Source organism: Drosophila arizonae, chromosome 3 (genome assembly GCF_054131065.1).
Source record: "Drosophila arizonae isolate 15081-1271.41 chromosome 3, UAZ_ARI_1.0, whole genome shotgun sequence".
NCBI classification, from domain to species: Eukaryota; Metazoa; Arthropoda; class Insecta; order Diptera; family Drosophilidae; genus Drosophila; species Drosophila arizonae.
Window position 1 is genome coordinate 4784198 of NC_142923.1, and position 27439 is coordinate 4811636.

A 27439-nucleotide genomic window follows, 5' to 3' on the forward strand; every position below is an offset into this window, starting at 1 on the left:
TAACAATAATATAAGAAAAATATAAAATATCCATGTAACTAGCATTTACAATTGCCGGCTAACTGCTTGCGGCAATCTTCAGTGAACTATCGAAACAGACCAGTTGATTGTTCTTATCGATAACAAACATCTGTTCAGTGGCAAGAAGCAGCACAAGATGGGAGTGTTTTCGTTTCGTCTGATATTTTATTTTTAATTATTTACGCGCTAAATAGTTGCAATTAATTGCTAAAAATACACAACAAAGTGTAAACACATCATCGTGCTTACAATAAATATTACAGCAATCGTGTAGAGTAGATGAAAACGGCTGAAAGTCGTAAACAAAAATTGAGACAACGACGACCTCCAATACAAAGTGGGAAAAATCGAACTTTGTGCGCGTATGTGTGTGTGTATGTGCAATAAGCTAAAATTAAAGAAAGAAAGCAAATAAACATGAAATGTTTATGCAGATTCATTGATAAATAGTGCTAAAATAAGTGAAATGTGGCTAGACAACATTAATCGTTAATTTAATAAACGAGCTAGCAACACCCATTCCATTCCCACCCAACGAAGAGAAAATCTGCAAAAATGGATTTGGATGAAACAAGCGACAATGGAATTTCTCTCGGCTTCCCCGAAGTGGGCACCTGGAATCGCACACATAATGTGCCGCTGGAGAATATGAAAATCGATGCTCCCATGGTAAGAATACACACATACATATATACGCATACATATATGTAATCATGCTACATTTTACCCACGCACATAATTTGATTTGATTAATGTGTCATGAATCAGGCGAGGACGAAGCTTTATCTGCTTCTCGTCTATTGCCCCTCATGCCGATCGCTCGCTACACGCTTTAATAGCCACAGCCAGTCGATGAACAAGTGTGCGACTGTTTCCACACTTGCAGTGCGGCTTATCAATCAATTAAAGAGCTTTGGTCATTGACACACACACACACACATACATACTATCCCTCTCTCTCGCTCTGTATTACACTAGCCAACATGGATAAAGTTTATTTACGACGATTTTCTTGTGTACGACGATCTTTGCACTTTTCCATTGCTACTAGAAAATTTAAAATTCGATAACATTTTTTACACTTTATATTTGAAAGAGAATTATGCATAAATTTCTAGTTCGATAACTATTAAATTAAATTTTTTCCCATCTGTCATAAATTTACCTCCATATAGTTTGATTTTGAAAACAAAGCAATTCGGTTTTTTCTTGACAACAAGCAGGAGATGGAACCTTAAATTTACAATTTAATCGGGCAGCTTTTCTTTTTACATATATGAACAAACGTTCAAAATTATTTTAATACGGACAGAACCCAATAAAAATCTGTTTCGCGGTCTACGGACGCCGCTTTTGCTAAGAGAATTGACAAAAAATAATAAGACCGAACAAATTTTTACAAACAGACAAACAAACAAAACTTTTTCGAAAACACAACTGATTTTAGCATCTGATAGTTAAAAATTTTAGTTAAACTGTTTATCGCCGCCCAATCGAACGAATTTGACCAACAGACGGATTATAATCATTATAATAATAATAATTATAATCAATAACACAGAATGCAAACATTAAGAATATTAGTGCGATGCTTAAAGGACCGAAAGATTCTACAGAATCAGAAGTGCGTGAAGCCCGCTCGCCGATTCACGAGCAGCAGCAGCCTGCCAAACTTTATATTGGTTGATATGGAGGAGCAGGATGACGTGGAGACCGATGATGATATTGGCATCCATCCGGTCTATCCAATACTGGGCAATCGTTACTCGGATCTCTTCTATATGCCGCACAGCGTGGGACCGGCCTATCAGGATCTGTTCACCACCGCCGATCAATTTGATGTGAGTAAATATCACAATTCGATCGGCTGGAATGGCATCAAGCCGATCCGGGCGCAGGTGGTGCGCTGTCCCAAACTGCTATTGAGCCACATGAAGCGACTGTTCACCATTCCGTGTTCCAAGTTCAAGGATCCCGGCAATTTCAGCATCTTCAATTTGTACTTTGACAGCGATGTGAATAGCGCCATCAAGGCATTCGTATTGATTGCCTCGCAATATTCCGTGGAATTTATGCAGGATGGCTATTGGTCGGACTTTGTCAATCCATTTACGGGTCGTGCCTACTTCCGGCCAGCCACACGGCGCACCCATTGTACTGTGAATCAGCCGCGCTGTTTGGGCCACAACATATTCTTCAAGGACATCCACGGCTGCACCGTCATCAAGGAGGCCAAGAAATGCACCTTTGCCGGCGCCATCTTCAGCGATGTGCCTGTCAATTACTTTGACTGAAAACACGCAACCCGAACCAGCCACGGCGATTGATCACAAAATCAAACCATTTGACACACTTAGAGCCGATTTACATTTTTATACCTACATTTCCACAATCAAATTTTTTACATGTCTTGGTTAATTGTCTACATTGAAGCTTCTTTAGAGTTTGTGCACATCAAATTAGAAATATAAGTTTATTAAATCGATCATGTATATGTTTATATGTCTAAACTGTCTTTTAAGTCTTTGGTCGGGATAGCGATTTGTATATGAAAGATTGAATTATGAGCGAGACTCAAGGGAGGCTCTTAAATCAGCTTAAGCTAATGCAGAAATAAGGAAATAAGGATTATGTTAACGTATGTTCCCGATACTGAGGGAGTCCATAAAAACACGGCCCGATCGACGTGATAGAGACGGCAGCGAAGGATGTATTGAACAAGATCATAAGAAACGACTTTTTAAGTGCTTCCTGTATTGGTAGAAACTTTGCCAAAAGTGTTTCATATCTGATGGGGACTACTTTTAAAGACACAAAATTGAAATTGTTGAATAGACACCCCAAAGAAAAAGCAAAACTCGCGAATCTTTTTGTACATACCTCGTACATATCCCAAATATGTTTAAGCTAATGATTGTGAAATATATTAAAATCCATTTAAGTAAGAGCCCCATCAAAAAGTTACCTAATTACCAAAAACATTTGCTAATAATATAATATCATCTTTAGAGGTTCAATAATCATTGAGCAAATTATTAAATTCATTTCGGTCTATTTAAATGTTGGTAAATTGTTGACAATTATTTAACGATTCGCTGATTCGTATGGGCTGAAGTATGGGCTCCAACTAAGCGTGACTAAGCGCATTGTTTTTAAATTTCATATCAAGTACATATTTATATACATTTTATATTTATAATTGTTATCTTGATAATGGGAATATATATAGATCTTTATATAATACATATTCAGATTACCTACGATTCATTTAAATTATCTTAGACTCTAGTATTATTGGACTTCATTTATTTTGACTTCGAATTTAAGTTTAATCCAGCTCGAGGCGGCGTGTTTAATTCTAAATACGTACACCTGTTTCACGCACGATGTGTGTTTCATTATCAAAGTAAATCGCATGAAACAGCTGTGACTAATTGAATTCGCCAGAACCACAACAGCCGTGAGTAATAAGAGAGTAACAAAACAACGTAAATGCACATGGGTATTCATTCTTATATTTTGTATGTATTATGTATGCATGTATATATGCATATATGCTTGAATTATATTCAAACTGGGGATTCGGAGAAAATGAAAACATTCTTAAAGTAAGAATGTTATTGTATGTTTCCCCTATATAGGTATTTGAATATTTGGATAGGTTGCTCCTTATTGACTCTGACACATATTATTATTCACTCTCTATATTTAGTGTCTCCACATAACTAAATTTGTATACTTACATAGGGTATCTCTTACTCTACTTCTGCAAACTTATCTAGAGGGTATTCCTTAGTGACTAAATTCGTATAGTTAAGTAGGGTATCCCTGAGTGAGTCAACATCATTAAACTTGTATGTTTAGGTAGAGTAGACCTTTTTAGTGAGTCTATTAGTATATCCCTTAACGACATTTCTATATGTAGATAGGGTATACATTCTTCTCAAAATATAACATTCTTCATTTGTGGTTTGCCCTTTGCTCAACTCATACTCTAACCCCTTGGCTAAAATGATATAATAACTAGTTATGCTTCACCTTTGCTACCTGTTATAGATATGGCTGATCTGCTCGCTGCTGACGACCATCATGTGGGTGACCTACAACAACTTTTACAACTCTCGTGTCATCGGCATGCTGATCACAAAGATCGCGAATCGCTGGTTCATAAAGGGCGCTTACTTCAAGATTGGATCGGTGGCGATAAATCCGCTGGCTGGCAAAATCATGTTCAGGGATTTTGTTTACATTACGTATGATTATACGATGCGCGTGCAGGATGGCTACTTCATATTCCGCTGGTGGCGTTCCTATGTGCCCAAAGATGTCTCGGAGGGTAAGTCTTGAAGTCCAAATCTAAAATAATCAAATTAAAGTCCTGATCCCTTGCAGATCTCTCCCATTCGGATACGCGCTTGTCTGTTCAGCTGAATGTGTACGAGCTGCACATCTACAATCGCTCCGATCTGTACGATAAGTTGGAGAAGACTTTCGGCTTGGAGCCTTCGCTGCTGATACCCACGGATACGGTGAGCACTGAGGAGCGCAATAAGCTCAAGGAGCATCACATGAATCTGGAGAATGCAAAGCAGAGCAAACGCGTGAATAGCGTTAAGAACTCGGAGGCCATGCAGGCCACCACCTGGAGAGATTTGATACCTGTAATCAAGATCGACATCAGCTCGGGTCGCTTTGTCTTCGGCAATCGCTTAACACCGACAACGCTGTCCATATCCATGGAGGAGGCGCACTGCACGTACAGCACCAAGCCCGCTGTTTGCCCGCTCGATCACTTTATGCACTTTGTCAAGGCGAAGGTGGAGAATGCTAAAATCTTATTCTGTCCCAGTCCGAAATACACGGGCCTGATTGACGAGCCGCCACGCTATATGGGCGAGGGATTTGTGGTCATGATGTCCAATCAAATGGACTTATACTTCTATATGGATGAGCCGGGAGTTGTGCCAGAGGAGCCGGTCCAGATTCTCTTGGCCAATGGTGATGAATCAGAGCCATCGCCGCCCGTCTGGGGCATCAATGCGCATTGCCTAAAGGGCACGGATTTCAGCTACGGCCCCTGGGCAGACAGACAGCGCGATCATCTCTACAGATACTTCTATCCATCCGATTGGAAGGAGGCCGAGGTGACACCGACACCGCAGCCAGGCGAACTGCGCACGTATCAGTCGTTCGATGTGACGCTCTGTGTGCTGAACGAAGCCACGATCGACATACTCTTCTCCAAAGAGAAGGAGACGAATGCCATGCACATAACCGTGGGCCCCGCCTCCTATGTGGAGGTGACCATACCTTGGGTGACCCTAGCCGATGGCTATACGTCCAAGATTCAGGGCCAGCTGTTCCATGTGGAGGCCACCACCTCGCTGCAATATCGCAGCCTGGCAGAGTTCGAATCGCTGGAGTACAAAGTGCGCATCCATTATCCAAGAAAATGGAATGCGCCACAGGATTGGAACATCTCATTGGCTGGCTGCAAGACAACGGCATTTATTGTGTATAAACACAAATGCTTCTTCCAGGATCTCATCGAGGATTGGGCGAACAAAGCAAGACCCGACATACTTAGCTTTGTGCCCTACACTTGCAATTTCAATATACGCCTGAACGAATTCGAGATTCTGATGCTGTGCAACGAATACAATTGGATCGACTGCAGCAGTGCGAACCAGGAGAACAATCACCTGGCCTTCTGTGGCGATGTCTTTGAGATGAGCTTTGCGCTGCCCTTCGACGATTTTCTACCCAAGACTGTCACGCTCAAGTTCTGGATACACGGCGAAGGTCTCGACTTGAGTTTGTATGTGCCGGAGGTGTCTTCGGTGCGACCCATTGTCCTAGCCATAGACGAGAATGCAAGACTGTTAACACGCGAGGGCAAGTTGATCAGACGCCCCGAGCTCTATACGAAAAAATGGCGTAAGATTTGCCAGCGCAGCGCCGGCTGGATCGATTGCTGGGCGGTGCCCATATTAGCACTGTCCATCCAGTATGTCTATCATCCGGTGCCGCCGCTGGGGCCTGATCCCCAGGCGGATATCACCACGCCCGAAAAGGAGGAGATTCTGCTGAGTCCAATGCGGATACCGAAAGTACGAAAATCTCCAGTGAGCAACAGTTGGCAGCAGGCACAGCAAGCAGCCGAGCAGCAGCAGAATAAGTTCGATCCGGGCACCTTGACGGCGGATCAAGTCACGGTGGAGGTGGAGATTGGCAGCTCGGTGCTGATGGCCTATGGCAATGTGCTGAGAAATTTCATCAGCCTCAAGGAGAACATATTTGGCGAGGATCAGAACTTCACGGACATGGAGCAATCGAATGTGAACAAGGAGCCAGGTGTTGCTCCAAACCCGAAAGATCAACTGCTGGCCAAGGAAAAGGAGCTGGCCAACAAGTCCATATCAGAGACAGCGCCACCCGAAGAGAAGCGCAAACCCTTCGATCCACGGCTCTACCGCCCGCTGGAGGTCATGGTCTCGGTCATAGTGCACGATATTCAAGCGCACGTGATGAAGAACTGCAATCCAGATGATCCGCCCTGCCCGGTGGTGCTGATCGAACGTTTCGGCTTCGAGATGGACAAACGCTACCATGAGACAACGCTGCAAGTTTTGGTTAGCCCCTCGTATCTGCTGACGGCCGACACGCTGCAGCGACAGCAACGCGAGCAGCACATTCAGCAGGGCCACCTGCTGCTCTCTGCTGTCCAGGTGCGAGGCCATGCGATGTTCAGCAATGAGGGCTGTGCCTTGGATGAGGATACGTTGGAGTATTCCTGGCTGGTGGAAGTGCAGCTGGGCAAGCTGACGGGCAAGTTGACCCTGCCGCAGCTGGTGAATGTCGTCACTGGACTGGAGACGCTGGTGCTGCTCGCCATCGATCCCGAGAACTGCTTGAAGTCGCCGAAAACCGTGCGCAATTGCCATCATGGTGTGCCCAGCAATCTGTGCCCGCACACCAAGGAGGAGAACAAGTACAAATGCCCATCCTCCGAGGACATTAAATACAAGATGACGCGCGTTTCGGTAGACGCTGTGGACGTCTATCTCATCGAGAGCGGCACGGCCTTGCATGCGTGGATCTCGCCCATACGACTGGCCAACTGCAATTTGCATGGCCAGCGCGTCAAGTCCGGCATCTCGGGTCTGTTGCCTTCCATTCTGCTGCGACTGTTCATGCTGCACGCGGGGAATGCGCCCAATAGCAGCTACAATACGAATACCACGGGCAGCAATCGATCGGGCAAGCTGCGACGCGCTGATCAGGACTCGCTCAAGTCGCAGGATGTCTATGGCACGCACAAGCCCACCAGCAAACGCAGCTCCAACTCGTTCTCGCAACGTCGCGATTCGCGCGAAGACTCGGCGCGCAGCAAACTGCGGGACAGCGTGGATGCACATGCAGCCAAGCGCACACCGCTGACGTCGGAGCTCTGCGAGAACTGGGTGGAGGTGGGCTGCACCTCGCTGGGTCCCATACTGCTCGAAGGCGCCTCCGCACTGCCCATACCCGACCATGAGCTGCATCTCGTGCAGCACAAGTGAGTGAAAGCAGCTGCAGCTTCTCTATATATGAAAATACTTCAATTGTTTCCATCTTTCAGCTTTCTGCGTGAGCACGACGCCAAGTTTAAGCGCCTTTGGTTCCTCTGGGCAAACAATGGCAGTGCTCTCAGTTCTGGATCGGAGACCTCGCGCTGTGGCTGCATTGGCGGCTGCGCCTTCTTTGGCAGCAATCGCAATGGCCAAAAGTTCTTCAAGCCCACAGCTCAAGATGTGCACGATAATTACAATATAGCGCGTTATTTGTAAGTATCAAAACTCAAATTTGATTACCTTGTGCTCATCTTTCTAAATCTCTCCCATTCAGCATCATCAACAATAGCAAAGATTTTGGCTTTGGCGAGAGCATTTTGCATCAGGGCCAGCTCGTCTTCCACACACCGCCCTATAGTCTCCACTGCGTATCGCTCTATGACGCGGCCGACTTCAATGGCAAAGGCAAGCTGTATAGACCCGCGAGTGAGCTGCGCAATGGCAGCTTGAAGAAATCGGAGCTTGGCTCTCTGCCCGATGGCACTAAATTCAAAATTGGCGCCGGCTCTGTGGAGAAGCCAGAGCTCAACAGCAATCGACACAAGAGTCGCGAGAGCATTGGCTCACCGAATACGCTGGAGCGACGCAGCAAGCGTTATACTTGCACGAGGCAGACCTCTGTGGAGGTGCCATACGCTCGCCTGCTGGATAGCCCGTCCAAGAAGCTGCAGCTGCAGCACGAGTCCATCGAGCGGGAGATTATCAACACAAGCTGTCAGCAGCCAAGACGCGGCTCCGATTCGCACCGACTACGCGTATCGCCGCCCAAGACAAGCATCTCCGACTCAAGACTGACCGGCGAGGCGGCTCTGGATGATGAGCAGGAGGTAAGTAGATATGCTAGTAAGAGAAGGAACTCTTTGGTACAATTTAGATTTATTCCGACATCAGATTCCCGATGAAATGTCCCACTCGGCGCCTCATTCGCATCCGCTGGAATTTGAGATCGCGGACATTGTGCTGCATGGCGGCGATCAGTTGCCCCGTGAAGTACAGCGCACCATATCGCTAACCTCCGAGAATCCCTCGGAGATGTTCTTCTCCGCCGAGGAAGACATTTCGAATGTTATGTCTCAGCGTGGCTCCATGAAGCAGCGCAGTGGCACTGGCTCCATCATTTTGTCGGGCAGAAAACGTTTCTCCTCTGACTTCAGGTAGCCATTACAGAAATTAAATCAAATAACTGTAAAGCTAATTCCGATATATTACAGCATTGGCGCTCAGAATGAGAACGGCAGCCACACTTTGCCGACCTATCGCAGCGATCTGGAAATTCATCCATCCGAGAGCAACAAAACGCTGCCCAAGCGACCACAGAGCACAACAGAACTGGTAAAAACAATCGAGCAACTGTTACAAACAGTTTCCTATCTATAATTATTATATATATGTATTAAGTCTACGTATACGGATTCCATATACGATACTACATACACTTTGCAGCTTTACTGCTTTTAAGGCCTAGTTTATATTCCACTTTCACCAACTACAGTTTATAGCATATATAAAGCAGCCCAGTTCTAAAGTATTTGGGAAAAACTTATACAAATTTATATATTTACATATATGATGCATGCCTCTCTTCTTAACTTTAAGCTATATATTTCTCTATAACTCTATTGTTAAACCAAATCCACACCTAAATTCTATTCCTTTCCACCAAAACTTTCAATTCATAAAAAAAAAAACTAAACGTTATAAAAACTTGATAAATACGAAAAAACTCATCCAGAATGAAGACGCGAGACGCATTCACGGTCTTGCCACACCTATAAGAAAATTAACAAATATCTCATCACGACCCGAGTATCGACATTTTGTTCACGATGTGAGTAGTTCTTAGCAACAGCCAAAACCAAAGTACAGTAAAGATCAATTTTAAAATTTAAAACCAAATCCTTAATCTTTGACTAACATGTGTAGCGCAACTAACTTCCAAATATTTCTTTCTATCTTAATGTACCAAAAATTATTTAGTATAGTTTTATTATAAAATATTATATTTGAAAAACAATATTATATTCGGTTTGCCGAAGCTTTGCGAGGGTGGTCTAAGCAATTGTGTATGGATTAAATTCATTTAATTTTACAATATAATAAAGTGTTCAGACCACTTCCGTATATTCTTGCAGAAAATTTTTTTTTTTTTTATTTCCGAAGATAGTCCAAAAAGTAAAACAAGTTGAATGTTAATTTTATTTATATAAATAATAGTGTTCAGCAGGCTAATAAATTTACAAATTATTTTAGGGTTATTTAAATTAAAAATATATTATTATTTGTAAGATTATTATTATTGTGAAATTCATATTATTATTTTTGTTTGTCTTATAAATGTTTTCCCTCAGTTTCAACTCTCTGCAAGGGTTTCTCTAATATGTTGCCTGCATGCCTTCTACACATTTCGCATGCTACTTGGAGCTAGTCTAAGTTTAAATGATTTCTAGTTTAGTTTTAAGTATGAAGTCTTTGATTAACACACGCACAGAAACAATTGCACCCATTGCACTTTTTGCGCCTCTTGTTCTGCCCACCGTTTCCATTTGATTTGTAGCCGTGCGCCATGGATTGCTTTATGATCTCATTCTGATGCAATATTTGGTTTGCTTTGCATTTCCCAGGCTGACTCCCGTGGCTCGTCGTCGGGGACGCCGTCGCTCTCATCGAACTCCTTCATATCGGCCATGTCGTCGCAGGAGGATGTTGCGCTGGTCAATCTGCATCAGCAGGTCAATCGACCCATCATCGATTCGCCACTGCTGATGGCCAGCTATTTGAATCACTTGTCGCAGGTGAAGTGCTTCAATTGGAACGGCTGCTCATTTCCGCTCGGACCGGATGTCTTCTCTACGCCGCTCTTCCATGAGAACGAAGACGGTGGCCTCACCTACATTGGCAGCAAAATGTTGCCACATTTCGATTTGTACTCGTGCTGGCGTGAAATTAAAGTGGTGCCACGCTATGAGAACTCCACCGGCAGCAACAGCTCTGCCACATTTATGGGTGGTCCGAAATCCCATCCCTGGGATCCCAGTGTCCTGCTCAAGGAAGAGGAGTCGGACAAGACGACAAATGGTTTCGATGATGGCGAATTCATGAGCCTTCAATCGGAAGGTGGTGCGGCCTGCACCTCGGTTGTGGCTAGATTGAAGGGGCAGCTCAATATATTCCTTACGCCCCTCCTGCTAGAGGGACTACAAAGGTGAGTTGAGCTATTTATTGCACATTATGCACATTAATTGAAATATACATTTTTGTAGGTGAGTTGAATATACACAATTAATCCAGACTCAACTTATTTATTCGCACATTATAAAAATATATATTCAGTCACATCGGTCAATTGAACAAACGGAATAACTATGAAAACTTAACTTCGTTTAACACGCAAATGCGTTCGTTTTGCCAGCCTGATGGCCACATTGAGATTGCTCTGGCTGTTCTGATCACGGGGAAACGAGTCCATCAGCTTCTTGAGATAGCTTTCGTTGTTGTTATTCTGGATGGAGTCTTTAATTGTCTATTAAGGATGTCATTCCGCACTTACCTCGTTCGAGTCGTCGTCGTATGCTCTCCCATTTTTCTCCCGCTTGGTGCGTTTCGACTGCTCCAACTGACTCTGTAGGGGACTATGTTCGTTGCTTAGCTGATAGGGGTCATAGTTGAGCATTTCGCTATGCTCCTTGTCCGATCGCAGCTGATGCTCGATGGGTTCCTCCTCGCTTTTGATGTAGCCCTCCTGTGTTTGAATGAGATAGCGCAATGGATCACGAGCATTTTGCGCTATGAAACTGTGTGTATTGTTTTTATAGGTTTGAATGGAACATGTAAGTCAACTAAATCCTCCAACCTGTCGCCTTCATTGGCTGCTAGTTCGCCTGGCTCATTCACTGGCGCGCTCTCGTCCAGCTCTTCGGTCTGCTTGTCATCGTCCTCGGACTTCTCCTCTTGGTGCGGCTGCTGTAGATCTTGCCTGCGCCCGTGCGCAGTCCTTGCCAGCTCATGTCGCTCGTACGGCGCATTGAGCTGCTCTTCGTTGTGGTGTAACTGTCCAACCTCGTCCTCGGTGACCTTCGCTTGATCCCAGGCACTACCCAATTTCGGCAGATCCTTGAATGTGTCAGCAGTGGCCAGTTTGTCATAGTCCATATTCGACATGTCCGGCAGAGTGTCCTCCTTGCCATTCCAGTCCTCCAGTTGCTTGCTAAATTTGAGGACGTCATCGCGATGTGCCTGAGCTGCCAATTGCTCCAGACTGCCCATTCCGTTGGACACGTGATCCAAGCCCACATCGGCAAAGTCATTCATGCTTGGTCTCTGCTTCGACCTGTGCTGCAAGCGCTGCAAGCACATCGTATCCTCCGGATCGCATTCCTCAATACTTTTGCATTTCAATTTGGCACCGTGGCGGTCCGAGTTCGCTCCATCCAAGTGTATATCGAGGAAGCCATCCAAGGACTTGCATGAGGTGGTACACTTGCGAGTGGTGCAGCGCCGTGTGGTCGGTCGCTTGCTGCACTTGGGTCGCTCGGTACATTTGGGTCGTTCGGTGCATTCGTCCTTGTCCTTGTCATCGTCGTCGTCGTGACAGCCATCGTCTACCGATTGCTTGTCCGGCTTCAAGGCACTTTCCAAGTCCTCGTCCACACTGTCCACATCCGTGTAATGTTGTTTCTTGGCTTGTTTATGATGTCCCCTAAGGCTTGCTTGCTTTGAAAGGAATGAATTATGGATGGATTCGCTTGTTTAGCATACGACGAAATACCCTGCAAGTCAAATGGTCCATCGCCAGCATCATCCAGAAGTTTATTCAGCTCATTCAAATCGTCCAGGGATAGGCCATTGAGTGTGGACTCCACTTCAGCATCAGTGAGACCATCTGTTAGATCCGGATAATCAGCCGGATCGAGCTCAGCTTTTCGTTCGGGCTTTACTTGAGCTTCCTGTTTCATTAGTTTGCATTACCAAGAAGTCATAGAGGACTTTCACTCAACCTACCAGCGGATATGCTGCCATAAAGGTCAGCAGGGCACCAAACAGACCAATGCGCAGTAGTAACATTTCTATAAACTTATAGCACTTAAATTTGTAGTAGTATATATATCTTATGCTGATCGAAGTAGAATGTTTATGCTGTGACTTGTTAACTGATAACAGATAAAGCAATGGAGGCCCGGTTGGGATTATGTATTTTCGTTACGAATTAGTTCCAAATGAGAAACTCGGAGCTTATCTTACTGCTAGACTTTATAGTTCTTATTTTAATATATTTGTCTTTTATTTTGCTTTTCGTTTGAGTCCTTTGACTTTCAGTATTTACATGGAAGGCTGCTTTTCTCTTTCGATACAGATCATATAATACCTTCTTCTCTCTCCTGTAAACATAGTTGTCTCCCATAGAATATATTGCAGATTTACTAAATATTTTAGCTTTCTCCTCTCGTTAAAATCATGTATCATGTAATTTCATAATATACTTATCATATACAACTTTTATTGTATTCTCTTGCAGAATGGTTGAGGCTGCCGTACCGACAATTCAGTCAATGCATCTGCTTTCTGTTGTAAATTTCATTCATGCCTCGTGCATAGCCAAAGTGAAAAACGACAATATATTAAAGCGAGATCAGAGTCTGAGCTACTGGTCGCAGGTACATTCGAATTCCAAGCGTTCGACAACCGAACGACATTTGCAGGGACCGGGCGACTCATTCCTGAGCGACGTCTATGAGGAGAGCATCTCGACAAAGACTCAGGGATTGATTGTCCTCCCTAAGGTGAGCATCACAATGCTCCAGTCGTCTATTGTGGAGGAGATCATCTCAGTGGCAGCGCTCGACAACGTGCAGGTGAGTGAGAAATGCATTTCGAATCACAATTGAAATGGTACTAATGAATTTTCTGCACACAGGATCTCAGTTGCGTCTCACTGCTTACGTTCTATATGGAGGGCATCTCGACCAAATTTCATTTGGGTAAAACCACACGAGCCTCAATGCACAATGTCTATATACAGCAGGCTGTGCAATCGGGCAGCAGCCATAAGAAAGGTGGCATTATGAAGGGCACCCGAGCGCTGCTCGCACATCTCTCGTCTCAAACGAGACCTGACAATGTGCAAGGCGAGCCGATACTAATTGAGACGTCGGAGAAACAGCTGGAAGAGCTGGTTATTACACTCGATATTGGACGAGCGCACGCGCAGCTGCGTCGGCTAAAGACCGAGGGACAGTCGTGTGCACCAGAGACGCCCATCATTGTGACGGCCATACCGGAGCACAAGAGCAAGGTGCTCTTCGAGTGCTTAAAGATGCCCGAGAGCACGGGCATTGAGAGCATTGGCTACATCATGTTCGAGTGTGGCTTGGAAGGAGTCGGCGTTAAGATTGTTAAGCGTTCGCATTTCGAGAAGTCGGAGAATAGCAAAGAGGAGCTAGCAGAGATGACAGGTGGTGCAGAGGGCGTTGCTTCGACAGGAGGTGGCTTCAATCTAACAGAACTGGTGGTGGGATCGACTGCTGAAGCTGCACCTGCCTCAGCAGATGCAAGTGGCGCTACCTCAAAAGCCGAGGCAGCCTGGCGTTTAATAACCAAAAAACCACCGACCCCCAAAACACCTAAAGAGAAATTTCCGCATGCATTGGATGTTAATATTGCTAGTGAAACCGGTGCAGAGCAGGCACGCAAAGCCACGCCCAATGAGGATGTAGAGAAAGGAGGAGCGGGCAGCTCACAGCCACAAGGCACTCAAAAGCCAAGCGGAAATGCTGGAAATGCAGCGAAAGATGGCTACGACAAGGCGCTCTCGAATCTTAAAGGCACCGACAAGACTTCGTCCTGTGTGATAGAGCTAAAGTCCGTGTGGTTTAACTTTGCGGCGCCTCCTTGTGTGCCAATCACTCGAAAAATTGATTTGACGCGCTTGGATTGGAATCTGCTGAGCACTGCCTCGCCGGCCATAACGGCTTGGATGAATCCCAGCAATCGGCTAGCCATGAAAATTGTGTCCCTGATGAAGGTGCTGCATACAAGACAGACGGCAGTTGCTGCCTGCCTCATGGCAGATGCCATGGAGAATGAGAAAATTCAGCGAAATCCAAAGATAAAGAAGGTAAAGGGAGTGTATAATACCATATTTCACTTACATATATACTAATGCAAAATCTCTCTCAATTAGAGTCGCTATGCGAACAACTATACGTTGTTGTCGAAGACCTTGCAGGAGGATCCCAGCTGTCAGCTTTGTTACATCATGCAAAAGTTAGTCCTGGATGAGGGAGTGCAGCGCATTGAGCAGATTTTCAAGCGTGGCGAAGTGCCCCATTTGAATACGCTTCGACAGGTGAGCAATTGAGGGATTTATAGATTTATATATTTCTAATTATCCGCTTCATTTCTACAGGGTATCATTGTGCTAAGCCGTCAGTGGAAGAACACCTTGTATAATCCCATTTTGTTCGAGCATCAGTACAAGAATAAATTGGCCCGACCGATTAATGTGACATTTTCGTTTCCGCAAAACGAAGAGGAGTGCGAGGCGGATGAGTGTGAAGGTGATGTTGAAATGGGCGCCTATGCCGGCGTCGGCGAGCATCCGGAAGAGAGTGAGAATGCTTTATTACTTGGGCAAACACAGCATCATCGAGCTCACATTGGTATTCCTTTGATTAACGCTGGTCAGCTGCCTAAACCGCAGCCAACTTCCTTTGTTATAACTAATATTTTTTATATATTTAGATATATAGATGTAGGAGATTATTTTTTTGTGTTGTTTTTTTATGCACGTATTAAGTAATTAACTAATATATAAGCCATGCAAAAGTTAACTCTTTAAGCACTCAAGAGACGTTTATTGTGCTTGGCTCTATATATATGTTCATTTCCTATCTTACCTGACTTTCTTCTATGTTCTCTTTCCAACTTTCTATATTCTCTATTTCTATATTTCAACTCCCTGTATTGTATGTCTTCAGTCAGCTTTATGTGTTCATGACTTCATATTGTTTGATGTCCTGCGTGTGCATTATGTATACAATTATTAAATGTTACTCTCCTTTTTTCCTTTTGGCTAAGTTAAGTCTAATTAAATTTTAGGCTTATACTCTATAGTGCAGTGTGCTCGATGTAAAATATTTAATAAAATTTCATATTTATATTATATACATTTATAATATACAATGTGGCACACTGCACTTGACAAAATTCCCTTTTGGTCTCTAACGCCACCTAAGTACAAAATTGAAATATTGATTTACATTTGTTATAAAAGCTTTTACTCAAGACTCTTACCATCCCACATGTAGACAATGCACAGTACGGAGGCATGTCCTATGCCCAGGAGGCCCATCATGGTCCTGCATCCCAGAGATCGACTTCCACATCGCCCAATATACATCACACGCGTCGTGGGTAAGTTTTTGCGTTTGAAACATTTCAATGTGTACCATGTCATATATGCTTATGCATGTTTCGTCTATTAATGCCTTTGCCTGTGTATGTGTTTTTCTTTTCATACCCAACTCAACTTAACCATCGCATAAATATGAATATATTTGCATATATATGATATCCGTATCTTTATACATAAAAAGTCTGGGCAAAGTGCACAGCAAAGCCTCGAATTATTCACATGGAAATTCGTCTCGTTCTAGCATACAAATGCTGCCCATTATATCGGGCTTAGTGGAGAAGCAAGTGCCAGAGTTTGGTAAGTTTCAGAATGACTAAAAGTGGATAATAAATAGTCAATATATATAATATTTATAATCGTTGCAGAATATGGCGCCTTGCAGGAGGGCTCGCTGAGCTCTACAAACTCGGTGAATAAATTCTGGCTGGGTGCTGACAATCACAAGGAAGATTTGTACTTCTGGATGGCCAAGCAGCAGGATAACAACAAGAAGAAAGAGAATTCTGCTGAAAAGGAGCATGCTCGTCCAGCTCCACCCAAGTTCCAAGGCCAGCCACAGGCGAGAAACACCATCATGCAGGACTCCATTAAGCTGCTGGATGCGCATTTAATCTTCGAGCCGCTGCTCACGTGCTTGGGCGTAATGCCACAGCAAATGATCAACAAGTTCTCAAACGCAGACATCTCTTCGCTAGAGAATTTCGGCACTAATCTCTCACTCATTGGCACCTTCGATTCGATACGCGTCGACATTGTGGTCAGCGAGGCTGGCGATAAGAAGAACAATACCAATACTAAGCCAGCCAAGCTGAGTAAGAAATCGAATGGCGGACGAGCCTCTATCATGATCGATACTCCGCTCTTCTTGTGTGAGCGCGTGGGTGTTGAGTTGGAGGTGTTGAAAATGTCCGACGGCATGGTGGATCAGGCGCGCCAGAATGTCATCTACATGTCCAGGCGACAGCTCAAGAAGCACACAAGCACCGTCATCAACTTCAGTCTCAATGTGCGCTTCATTTCGCAGCAGGTGAATATGCCGCTGCTGCGACTGCTGCATCAGATATGCAATATGTATCAGAATGTGAAGGATGCTCAGAACGAGTTCCACGAGCATCCTGATCTGAGCAAGAAGAGCCACACAAAAGATGAGTGCAGTCTGGGTAAGAAATAAGTGAAACCATCTTAAGGCTTCTTTACTAACCAGATTTTCTTTCAATAGCCTCCGAGCCAACGGACTTGCTACCCTTTTCGGATCGTTTTGCTGGCCACGGCGAAAGCTTTTCAGATGAGCGCTATGACAAGTTTAACGAGACCATGCCCACAATGCCAGCTGGTCGTAGTCGTCCCATTATACAGCTGACTCCTTCGCCCAATGCCAAGAATCGACCGCAGAGCTTTGCGCAAAAGCTGCGCTCCACGGGCAAATCCGTCAAGGGCAAACTGGGCTACACGAATCTAAATGAGTCCAGCTCGTCGCCGTTGAGGGACAGCCCCACAATGTCGTTCCACGAGCAGCACATTATGAAGCTAACCACAGAGTCGAAGGCTTCGCTGAATGGTGGCTGTGCGACGAGTGTCAGCGGGGATTACAATAACACGCTCACCAAATCAGCGCCGCTGCTGGAGACGCCCAACTGTTGGAAGACAATCTATCATCTGCTTGAGCTGTATGGCACCATGCCGGAGACGAAGACAGTGGCGCAACGGAGTTCGCTGAACGAGCATAAGAAGGCGCCGCCAAGCTTCGGTAATAATGATGACGACGACTTGACGAATGCCCCAACACCGCTGCCGCAGCATCGCGAGATGCTGCTTGTGGATGGGGTGCCGCCGGAGCGAACGCGCCTCATCGTCTTCGGCGTGGCCAAGATACACAAGACGCGATTGTTGGCCACGCTGTCCGGGCTTAAGCTGGAGTCGGAGATTACCACATTGAATAGCACGGCCACGTGGCGAAAGAAGGCTAGACCTGTCTCATTGGAGTGCTCGCTCACTGGGCAGGTGGGACGCGCTATGATCGTGCTACTCGAGGGCGTGGCGCCCAGTCAGCAGTAAGTACTCAAATATCACTTTCACTGACTCAGCTCATACCTAATGAATGCTCCTTTCAGAACCGTTGTCAAGGTCACAGTGGGCAAGAGCCAGACGCTCTACTCGAGCCTTTCGAAGCGTGGCAAGGATAAAAACAGCGGCCTGCTCTCGATTGGACCCGTTAACATAGACATACCGCAGCATCCAGTGGCTCTGCACGGCATGATGACGCGCAGCTCGAAGCAGCTGTCGTCCACGCTGCAAGAGCTGCGCGTGAAACGCAACTCGGGTAGATCTACACTACGATCCCATACGGCCGAGGAGCCAGATTCACCCTTCCATGCGCGCAATTCGGGCGGCGCAGCTAGCGGAGTCGGCACCGCCAGCGAAATGCGCGAGAGAACCATTTCGGGAGGTGCTCAGCAGCAGCAACAATTTGCAGCGAGACGCGCTGCTCGCCTGGCTCAATCCAAGCCGGCGACGGCATCGAATGGTCTGCTGCAGCCGCTAGTCATGCAGTTCAATGTGTTGCTGCAAAGTCTGTCCATAAATGCGGCGCTGTTGCCCTCGCTGCAGGCGCAGTATCGCATGAATCACGTTAGCTCGATGGGCGTCACGGGTCAGCGGGCAAAGTTTGTCATTGACTTGCCCACGCACACGCTCAGCTTTAACACCAAGATACAGGTGAGTTGTCCGTTAATTCTATTTCAAATATAAACTAAAGCTCATTCATCTTTCAGAACGAAATGAATCTGCCCTCGGAGGCATGCATCGGCCTGCCACCCGTGCATGTTGTAGCTGAATATATACCGGATAATCGACAGGAGCATACGGAGAGCATTGAAGGCATAGTTTTACGCCAGGGCGGCTATGTGAATGCCAGCGCTGAGATTGGCGAGTTCGAACGTTGCCTGACCACAGACCTGCTCAATCACTTGGTCTTCGTGCAGAAGGTGTTCATGCGAGAGATCAACGAGGTGCTCCAAAAGGTCTATGGCGGGGAGAAGCCAGTGCCCCTGTGGACCGAGGAGAGTGGCGACAATGCCAGCGTCCAGGAGTCGACGCTAAAGCGCATACTATTCTCCATCAACATATCGATGAAGCGTATACAACTAACAGCGACCACTCCGTGCTCTTCAGCCGTGCGCTTTGAGACGGGCACTCTGGAATTGCAGCTCTCGAATCGTGTCAAGAATTTGGGTGACATGAGCAATCGTAAAATGTTCTTCAAGGCACACATCGACTTTAATTTATCACTTGGCCAGATCATCAGGAACGTGATCTTTGATGAGGCGGAGCCAGAGTTTCAGCAATATGCCTTTTTCCATACGACCATCGGTCTGCGTAACGCCTTCCAGGATGAGTTGCTCAACGAGGACAAGGAGCTCATATTGCTGACGTTGAAGCGTCCCCTGGTCTACGTACAGCCGATAGCAGTGGACAAGGCCATATTGGTCTGGTTGAACTACAAGAATGCCTATGAATATTGGGCCGAGAAGCGTGCAAATCTCTGCTACGAGCACACAGCCCAAACCACTCAACAGGTCTTCGATCGCGTGGCCTTTGGCCAAATAGCCAGCTCCAATTTGTCAACATTATTCCTGCAGCTGACTGTGGAGGACATGGGCATCTGTTTGCCCCTAAAGCAAGTCAATGCAATGGTGAGTGTTAAGTGAATAAAAGCTAATCAAATATAATTTAATGTAAACAATTTTTGCAGTCCTTTGGTTCGCGTTCGTATCAGGACTTTGATGCCAAAGGCGCTGTGGTGATCACCTTGGAGAACACCATCATCTCGGCCTGCAATTCGGGCTCTCTGGTCTCCAAGGGCAAATTTCAGGGCCTCTGCTTGCGCTTTGCAGATGACTTCGAGACCAATCTGGATGACTGGAAGCCGAGCAGTGTGGAGCCCATTATGAATGTATGCGTGGTCTCTGAGGGCACCTTCGAGGTGTGCTCCCGCACGACGGCCGCAAAGAAGGGCGAGAATGCCAAGTGGCTGCTGAACGTGAAGTGGCAAATGGAGGGCGTGGATATTCATCTGGATGTGAACATTGGCAAGCAGCTGTCCTCGCTGGGCCACACACTCACCATGCTCACGGGCTTCGAGGAGGACGACACGCAAATGGAATCACCCGATAGCGACGAAGGCGATCAGAGCAGTCGGGATACGTATGTGCGTAGGCGGGCTGAATTCGATAATCTGCCCGCCTTTGTGTTCGATCCCACAATTGACTCGAAGAAGCGCTCGTTCATGATGGAGAAGGAGATGGCGGAGCAGCTGAAGATCATCAACGATCTGCGTACATTGGGCGCCTCGCACAATACGGTTGCCCACGAGGAGCGACGCCTGCAGGAGCTGCAGGCCATTTGCTACAAATACTTCCGTCGCGACATGATACAGAAGTGGAGGAAGCCCTCGCTGCGACGATCTCTGAAGAACTACGGTCGTTCGCATTCGTATATAGGCACTGGAGGCGTGCCAGGTGTGCCGCCCGCTAGAGAACTGCCACTGGATAATGGCAGCAGCCACAGCTATGCGGGCAGACGCCTGGACACGATTGCCTCCAATGATGAAATCTCGAGCCTGCAAAGCACGCCCGCCTCCTGTCACTCGCGCAGCGCCTCGTTTAAGACGGGCGTGGGCCGCGTGACCTTCACGGATGCCATGCGTCAGACGTCGCTGCCGAATGCCGACACCGACACGGAGACGGCTGACAACGAGCTGGACTGGCGTGGCGGCGTCCATGGCGACTGCACGCCCAGCGAAATGGACGTGGATGGCACCTCGGTGGAGATGCGACGCAAGCATGCCCATGCCCATGCCCAAAAGCAGCAGCCGGAGCCGAACATCGATTTCGAGCTGGATGTGAAGGTGCTCGTCAATTCGGGCAAGTGTGTGCTCCACACCAAGGAGAACAACAGCGGCGAGGAGCGAGCCGCCTATGCGGCTGGCGGAGCAGCCGCCTCCAGTGTGAAGTCGCACAAGCGCGAGCGCAGCATTGGCAACGACTGGGGCAGCCCGACGCCGTCGCGTCGCCAGCGGGACAAGAGCAAGCTGCGCTTCAATGCCAGCACGCACAATAATGCGCTGCTCGCCGATCTCACCATCTTCCACATACCCGGCCTGGACGTCAAGCTGCACTATCAGTCACGCACGCTAGTGGACGCCACGGAGCAGCCGTTGACGCCAGCAAACGCCTTGGCTGTGCCGCATATGCGACGCTTGGGCAATAAGCGCGCCACGCTGAGCGCCTGGATGACGCTGCAGAGCATACCGGAGGAGACAATCATCTCGCCACACATACTCGAGTTCCTCGAGCAAACGCTGGAGCCGATTCCAGCGCGACAGGCGAACAGTGCGCCCGCCACGCCCTCGCATACCGCAGCCGTTAATCTGGACATTTTGCCAGCGAATTATGCGACCTATGCCTCGTTTCCCGTCGACGTCATTGTCTACTTCCACATGCAGCCGTCCACGTTTCGATTCAGCTGTCTGCCCGTCTCGCGAGTCGAGTGCATGCTGCAGCTGCCCAGCTTGGATATTGTGTTCAGCTCGAAGCGCAGCGGCGAGGAGCAGGAGCAGCAACAGCAGCAGCCGCAGGCGCACTCGAGTCAAAGCCATGCGGATCAACAGCTGCCCACGGGCGGGCTAAGTGTGACCGGCTGCCTGGCGGACTTCAATGTCTACATCTTCCATCCGTATGGCGGTAAGAAGACCTCCAAGGAGACCCAGTTCTCGCCTCTGAGCGACAGCGAGCGCAAGGACTCGCTCAGCATCAATGTGGAGTTTGTTAAGTTTCACATCACGCGCTGCCGCAAGGTTTACATTGAGCCATTGCCGAGCTCGAAGCGGGCGCTGGATCAGTCCCGTGCCGTGATACGCTTCTCCACCATTGTGGACATTGGCAGCGCCAGCTTTAAGTACGATATGCGGCGGCTCACCGAGATCTTGGCCTTTCCCAAGGCCTGGTACAGGCGTCGCATTGTGCGGCGTCTCTTCCTGGGCGATCTGAGCGTGCACCAGCAACAGCAGCAGCAACAGGCGGGCGCTGAGACGCCAACGCCAACGCCAGCGACGCCAACGCCCACGCCCAGCGAGGGTCGCAGCAAGGATAAGCTGCGCCTGGACTTTGAGGGTCAGCAGTCGCAGCAGCAAATGGGCCACTTTGGCGCCGTGCGCAAGCTAAAGTCGCTGGGTAAATCGTCCAGCGCCGAGTCATCTGGCACGCCGCCCTCGGAGAAGAATCAGATAACTGCCTGGGAGACGTTGGTCATCTTCGCCGTCAACTTCACCAAGCTGAACGTCCAGATGAACATTGGCAACGTGTGCGGCAATGTGGTGTGGCTGACCAAGGACTTCCGCTCGGATGGGCGCCTGTCCATAGGCAGCACCGGGTACAAGAATATGTATGCGGGCATCTATTTGGGCGGCTCGGCGCTGGATGCCAAGGGCGGCATTGTGGGCGGCAGCTTCGAGGTGAACAAGATCAACAAGCGATTCCACATCAAGGAGGAAGCGGGCATGGAACCGTATCATACGCTGGGTCTTAGCTTTATGGCGTTGGAGCTGCGCCTGGATTACATGGGCACCTCGGTCCTGATGACGCGCATCAGCACCTTTGCAGCGGCCATGAAGGACGAATGGCGCACAGCATCGCAGGCAGCTGCCTGCGGCAAGGATCAGCCGGGCGCTCTGATCTTTATACACGGCGATCTCAGCTGGGATCAATTGCAGATCATGATATCAAAGTCGACGACGGCGGACCTTATGAAGATGTACTTCAAGCTCGAAGAGTTCTTTACGCAGCAGTTCAAGTCCTCCAAGCGCGTGTTCTCCAGCCTGGAGCCGCGTCTGCAAGATCGCACGGCGAGCATCAAGCGTCGCCAGCAGCTGAAGAAGAAGCCCAATGGCGAGCTACCGCCAGCTGCAGCTGCTCCCAGCCTAAGTGGGGTGGAAAATACGGATGCACGTCATCATCGCCACTGGCAGAAGCCGCTGGCCCAGGCCATTGGGCTGGTGGTGCCGTCGCTGGTCACCCGCCTGCCACGCCATGGCAATGTGCTTGGCGGCACCGTGGATCTGCGTGGTCAAAACATTTCGCTCGCCTGCTTCCACGGCATCAACTTCAAGTCCAAAGCATGGGCCCTGTTCAGTCTGAAGTCGCCTTCCATTAATTTCACAACTGAGGCGCGCCAGCTGGAGGACTCCAGTGAGGTGCACGTCACACAGACGCTCACCTCCTGCCTGGGCCAGACGACGGAGGTGCAGCAGCAGCAGAATCACTCCATGGCCATCGTCAGTCGCATCACACGCAACATTATCTTTCCACCTCAATTCAAGACGCTCAACGAATGGTTCCACTATGCATTCGCCAACAGCGAAATTGACGGTGAGTGAAGCAATTAATTACTTGTATTTTACTCATTACTTATCTCCATTCATCTTTCCCAGCCGTGGACCGTTTCCCCATGCTGGAGTGCGAGCGCGAGATAGCCTCCAATTCGATTGAACGCACGCGTGCCTCGGGCAGCAGCAGCTCGGCCAAATCGCAGGAGCACAATCACAATCGCGAGGTCATCTTCGCGCTGCCCAGCCTGCAGCTGTATTTCAAGACCGAGCACAAGCAGGGCAACACCACGCCAGAGCCAACTGGTGAGTAGAATGAAATGAATTTACTATTATGGATAATATTGAATGAACTTTCCTTTAGAAACGAAACCTGAAGTCTTGTGCAGCTTTATCACCGAGTTTGATGATCATATATTTGTCACTGTGGACGCCGATGCGTTTTTCTTTTTGCATGATCTAATCACATCGTATGTGACTGAGAAAGAGAAAGTGGTGAGTGAATGGAGTGAATGTTGTTCTAAGATAAGAGATTCCCTTGCTTATGTTTGACTTTTGCTCGCTTGCAGCTCGGTGCTCAATCGGCGCGTGCCGCTTCACCCAATCTGTCGCAGAAGGCGAACCTGAAGCCCTTCATAACCGATGACATACTCAAGGAGAAGAAGGGCGCTTCCAATACGAACTTGACTGTGCAGAACCAGCAGCTGAGTGGCAGCAAGAGCAGCCTGGAGCCACTGCAGGGCAGTCATACGAATCTGAATACGGCATCGAATACTGCCACAACAGCGAACACTGCGACAACAGCAACCACTACGACAACGACAGTAGCAACAGCAACAGCAGCAACAACAACGGCAGCAACTACAACGACAGCAACAACTACAACAGCAACAGCAACTGCAAATGCAGCTGCAAGCGATATTAAGGATGGAAATGCACAGCCCAAAGCTGGCACTGAAGCCAATGCACCGTTGCCCAGCTTTGATATTGAATCCTTTGTGCGGGATTGGCGACACTTTGACTGCCAGACCTGGCATCTAGAGCCGACGGTACGACTGCTCTCCTGGGCCGGCAAATCCATCGAGCCATATGGCGTGGATTATATACTCAACAAGCTCGGCTTTAGTCATGCACGCACCACCATACCCAAGTGGTTGCAGCGTGGCTTCATGGACCCACTGGACAAGGTGGAGGCGCTGATGATGCTGCAGCTGCTGTTGATGGTGCGCGAGAATAAATCCGAGGCTGGCCAATCGAAACAGCAGCAGCAGCAGCAGCAACAACAGAATCATAATCGCCCAGCTCCTTGAGAGCAACTCAGCCATGACAATTGACCAATTTGTATGTCGATTAATAATTAGCTTTATTCGCATTGTATATCGATCTTGTTGTAATATTTGTAATTTGTGTGATTTGTGTAACGATTTCTTGATCTAGCATCTCTATGTTCTGCATAGTAAATTGTTTAATTAGACTCAAGTTATTCGTATTATTAATATTAATACTATGATTAGCTAATCGGGCAGCCTCTGTTAAATTGTAAATTGTTTGCTCGCTTCTATATACAGATAAATATTATAACTATTATATTATTAAATACTTCGATTTAGGTCTAAGGTCAAGTGCTTCGCGTAATTTGCTCAATTTTTAGCGCTTTGTAATTATTGTATTGTTTTTAAACTGATTGTGCAAGAGCAAAGTTAATGTTTAAACTATAAGTAGCAATAATTTATATACATAAACGCATACTCTATAAATTTCAACAGAACTGTGTATGTTTCTAAATAGATAATAAAAATTACTTTGCAATGGGAAAAGCAATCATAATGGAAAAAAAAAAAATAAACAAAATGAAGTTTTTTTTTAAAATTATATTAGTAATATATTTTTATCATAATTTTTTTGTTTAGTTTTCTTTTATTATTTTTTTATTTATTATAAAAAAAAAAAAAAATCAACTGAAAGCGTATTTAAATTACAAGGGTTTCTTAATAAATAATATATACATATTTTACATACATATATTATTTCAAATGTTATTCTCGTTTGCTTTGAGGAATAGATTTCCGTTGAATTCAGTTAAAGTTTTTTCAAGCTCATTCATGCTTTTCCTACATATGAAATGATTTTTAAAAACTTTCGAATCTTTACTATATTTTATTTACAAAATTAATTCACTATTTAATTTTGTTTAAGCTTTCTTTTACGCTTTTCAGCCAAGTTTTCAAGTTTTCATTCCATAAGTTTTAAAGTTAAGCGCATTTCTCCCTCTCTGCATTAAGTTTCTTTCGATTAGTCTTAGCTGAGTTAAATTCTTTTAGTTTATCGTATATACTACAATACATATACCTATATATACTATATTTGGGGAGCAGCATATGGCCAGGCATTTTGTAGCAGCATTACAAAAAAAAAATGCTCTTTTAATTTTATGTTTTCTTTCGCTTGAGTTTGCATTCTGCGTTTCAGTTTCCTTCGGCTGGGTGACTCGACCTGCCACGCCCTCGCCGCCCACGTCTCCTTGGCTTGCTTGAGTAAACTTTGCATCCGCTGCGTGTATCCGTTTTTGTTTTGGTTTTCTGAGCACTGAAAATGTTTCTTCTACTTCTTCGCTTTTTTTATATTTTTTTTCTGTGCTTTTTTAGCCTTTCAATAGTATTTTTTTCCTTAGGTTTTTTCGTTTTCTTGTCACAGTTTTTGTTTCTCTTTTTTTTTTTTATTATTTCGTGCGCCTGTGTGTCTTTGTAAACATTTCATTTTTATCAAGGTTGCGTTTTTAATTATTTTTCCTTTCTCTTGACTTCTGCTGCCGCTGCCGCTGTCGCCGCTTCAACTGCTGCTGCTGCTGCTGTTATCCTTGCTCTGCATACTATTAGGTTTGTCCTGTTTCTACATCATTTTGTGCAGCACAATTGGCGGAGCAAAAAAGTCATGGGGATTTTCTAAGAGCGCGCCCATTTGATGAGCTTTTCACGCACTGTAGGCGCGCCCTGAAAACAGAGTGTGCTGCACTGTGTGTGTGTGTGTGTGTGTGGGTGTGTGGGTGTCTGTTGGTGTGGTTGGGTGGCTGGTTTGGTTGGGTCCACCCTCGGGCAGGGTCGTGCGCGGTCTCGCACACAAAAGGCCATGAATGCGAGTGGTTTACTTTGGAGATTAGTTTATCTAAAGTTAATGAGGGTTAAAACTAATAGGCGAATGGCTTAATTTTTAATTATGAGACTTGGTTTCAGTCCTTTCAGTTCTTGTGTTTCGTTTTTCTTACATTTTTGTGGCTTTCCATTTTCTATTTTCCTTTTTCTTTTTGCGGTATTCTCAGTTTGTTTTCTTTGCTGTGTTGTGGCATTTAATTTTTGTCATTTTGGCCCAGTGCCACAGGCAATATTCGGGCTTATAAAACGACATTCTAAAGGCAACCAAATGATGAGATTGGCTTTTTAAAATTCGCTGAAAGCGTGAGTAGACCGTTCCACAGAGACATAAAATTAGTCAGCCGCTAAGCTGTACGAGGAATTTTTTTCCTCTTTGTCTTTCACTAAAAGGTTTCTGAAGTAGTTTGAATGTTAAATGAGTTTGTCGACTTAAACTTGCCAACAGAATTAACTCGGATGAAACATGAGAATTATTAAGAGCACCAAGCGAAAGGCAATAAATTATTAACTGCAGCTTGACTTTGGTGTATACAATATAATGTAACTCTCTATATATGTCAATACATGCATATAAATATACTGTAACTCAATGGCTATTCTCTCTCCAACCTCTCATACTCTATATATAATAATAAATAATACTGATTAGTAGAATTATGTTTATATTTGATTAATATGCATAATTCTAGAATTTCCTCATCTTTAGAGCCAGAGTCTTCAAATTTAAAATATCGAATTTCTATAATTCCGATTTTGGCTCCAAGTATTTGTTTTGTTTATTTCCCTAAGTAGTTTTCCGATTTTTTCTTCCGAGTATTTCCCTACTTTCCTCCAAGTCTTTAAAGCTTCGCTGAACGATCATACA

At 46.2% G+C, this 27439-nt stretch overlaps 3 protein-coding genes across 10 annotated transcripts; 2 read left to right on the plus strand and 1 right to left on the minus strand.

The window, feature by feature from the left end:
• The first annotated feature begins 117 nt into the window (after positions 1–117).
• Positions 118–25240, plus strand: tweek (transmembrane protein KIAA1109 homolog tweek). Of its 6 annotated transcripts, none has more exons than XM_089465735.1 (23): positions 118–690; positions 4078–4357; positions 4414–7579; positions 7643–7846; positions 7909–8461; positions 8526–8788; positions 8846–8966; positions 9367–9462; positions 10256–10836; positions 13147–13483; positions 13546–14745; positions 14812–14976; positions 15037–15289; positions 15938–16043; positions 16226–16341; positions 16410–17204; positions 17264–18095; positions 18156–18759; positions 18816–19736; positions 19796–23468; positions 23531–23731; positions 23790–23920; positions 23995–25240. In XM_089465735.1, the coding sequence occupies exons 1-23, from the start codon at positions 577–579 to the stop codon at positions 24733–24735; spliced, it is 15453 nt and encodes a 5150-aa protein (XP_089321861.1). In that variant the 5' UTR covers positions 118–576; the 3' UTR covers positions 24736–25240. The 6 variants fall into 6 exon arrangements, with proteins under 6 accessions (XP_089321861.1, XP_089321863.1, XP_089321862.1 ...); XM_089465737.1 differs by having other exon boundaries at positions 16286–16341; XM_089465736.1 differs by having other exon boundaries at positions 15037–15238.
• On the plus strand, positions 871–2523 carry LOC108610860 (methylmalonic aciduria and homocystinuria type D homolog, mitochondrial). The gene has a single exon (XM_018003222.2). It carries the CDS (start codon positions 1584–1586, stop codon positions 2313–2315), a length of 732 nt encoding a protein of 243 aa, XP_017858711.1. The 5' UTR covers positions 871–1583; the 3' UTR covers positions 2316–2523.
• LOC108610859 (uncharacterized) lies at positions 10918–12828 on the minus strand. 3 transcript variants are annotated; one of them, XM_018003218.2, is made up of 5 exons: positions 12633–12828; positions 12400–12577; positions 11485–12340; positions 11182–11425; positions 10918–11103 (listed from the first exon to the last, which is right to left on the minus strand). In XM_018003218.2, exons 1-5 carry the CDS (start codon positions 12693–12695, stop codon positions 11005–11007), a joined length of 1440 nt encoding a protein of 479 aa, XP_017858707.1. In that variant the 5' UTR covers positions 12696–12828; the 3' UTR covers positions 10918–11004. The 3 variants fall into 3 exon arrangements, with proteins under 3 accessions (XP_017858707.1, XP_017858706.1, XP_017858708.1); XM_018003217.2 differs by having other exon boundaries at positions 10918–11133; XM_018003219.2 differs by having other exon boundaries at positions 10918–11116; positions 12633–12825.
• Positions 25241–27439: the final 2199 nt, after the last annotated feature.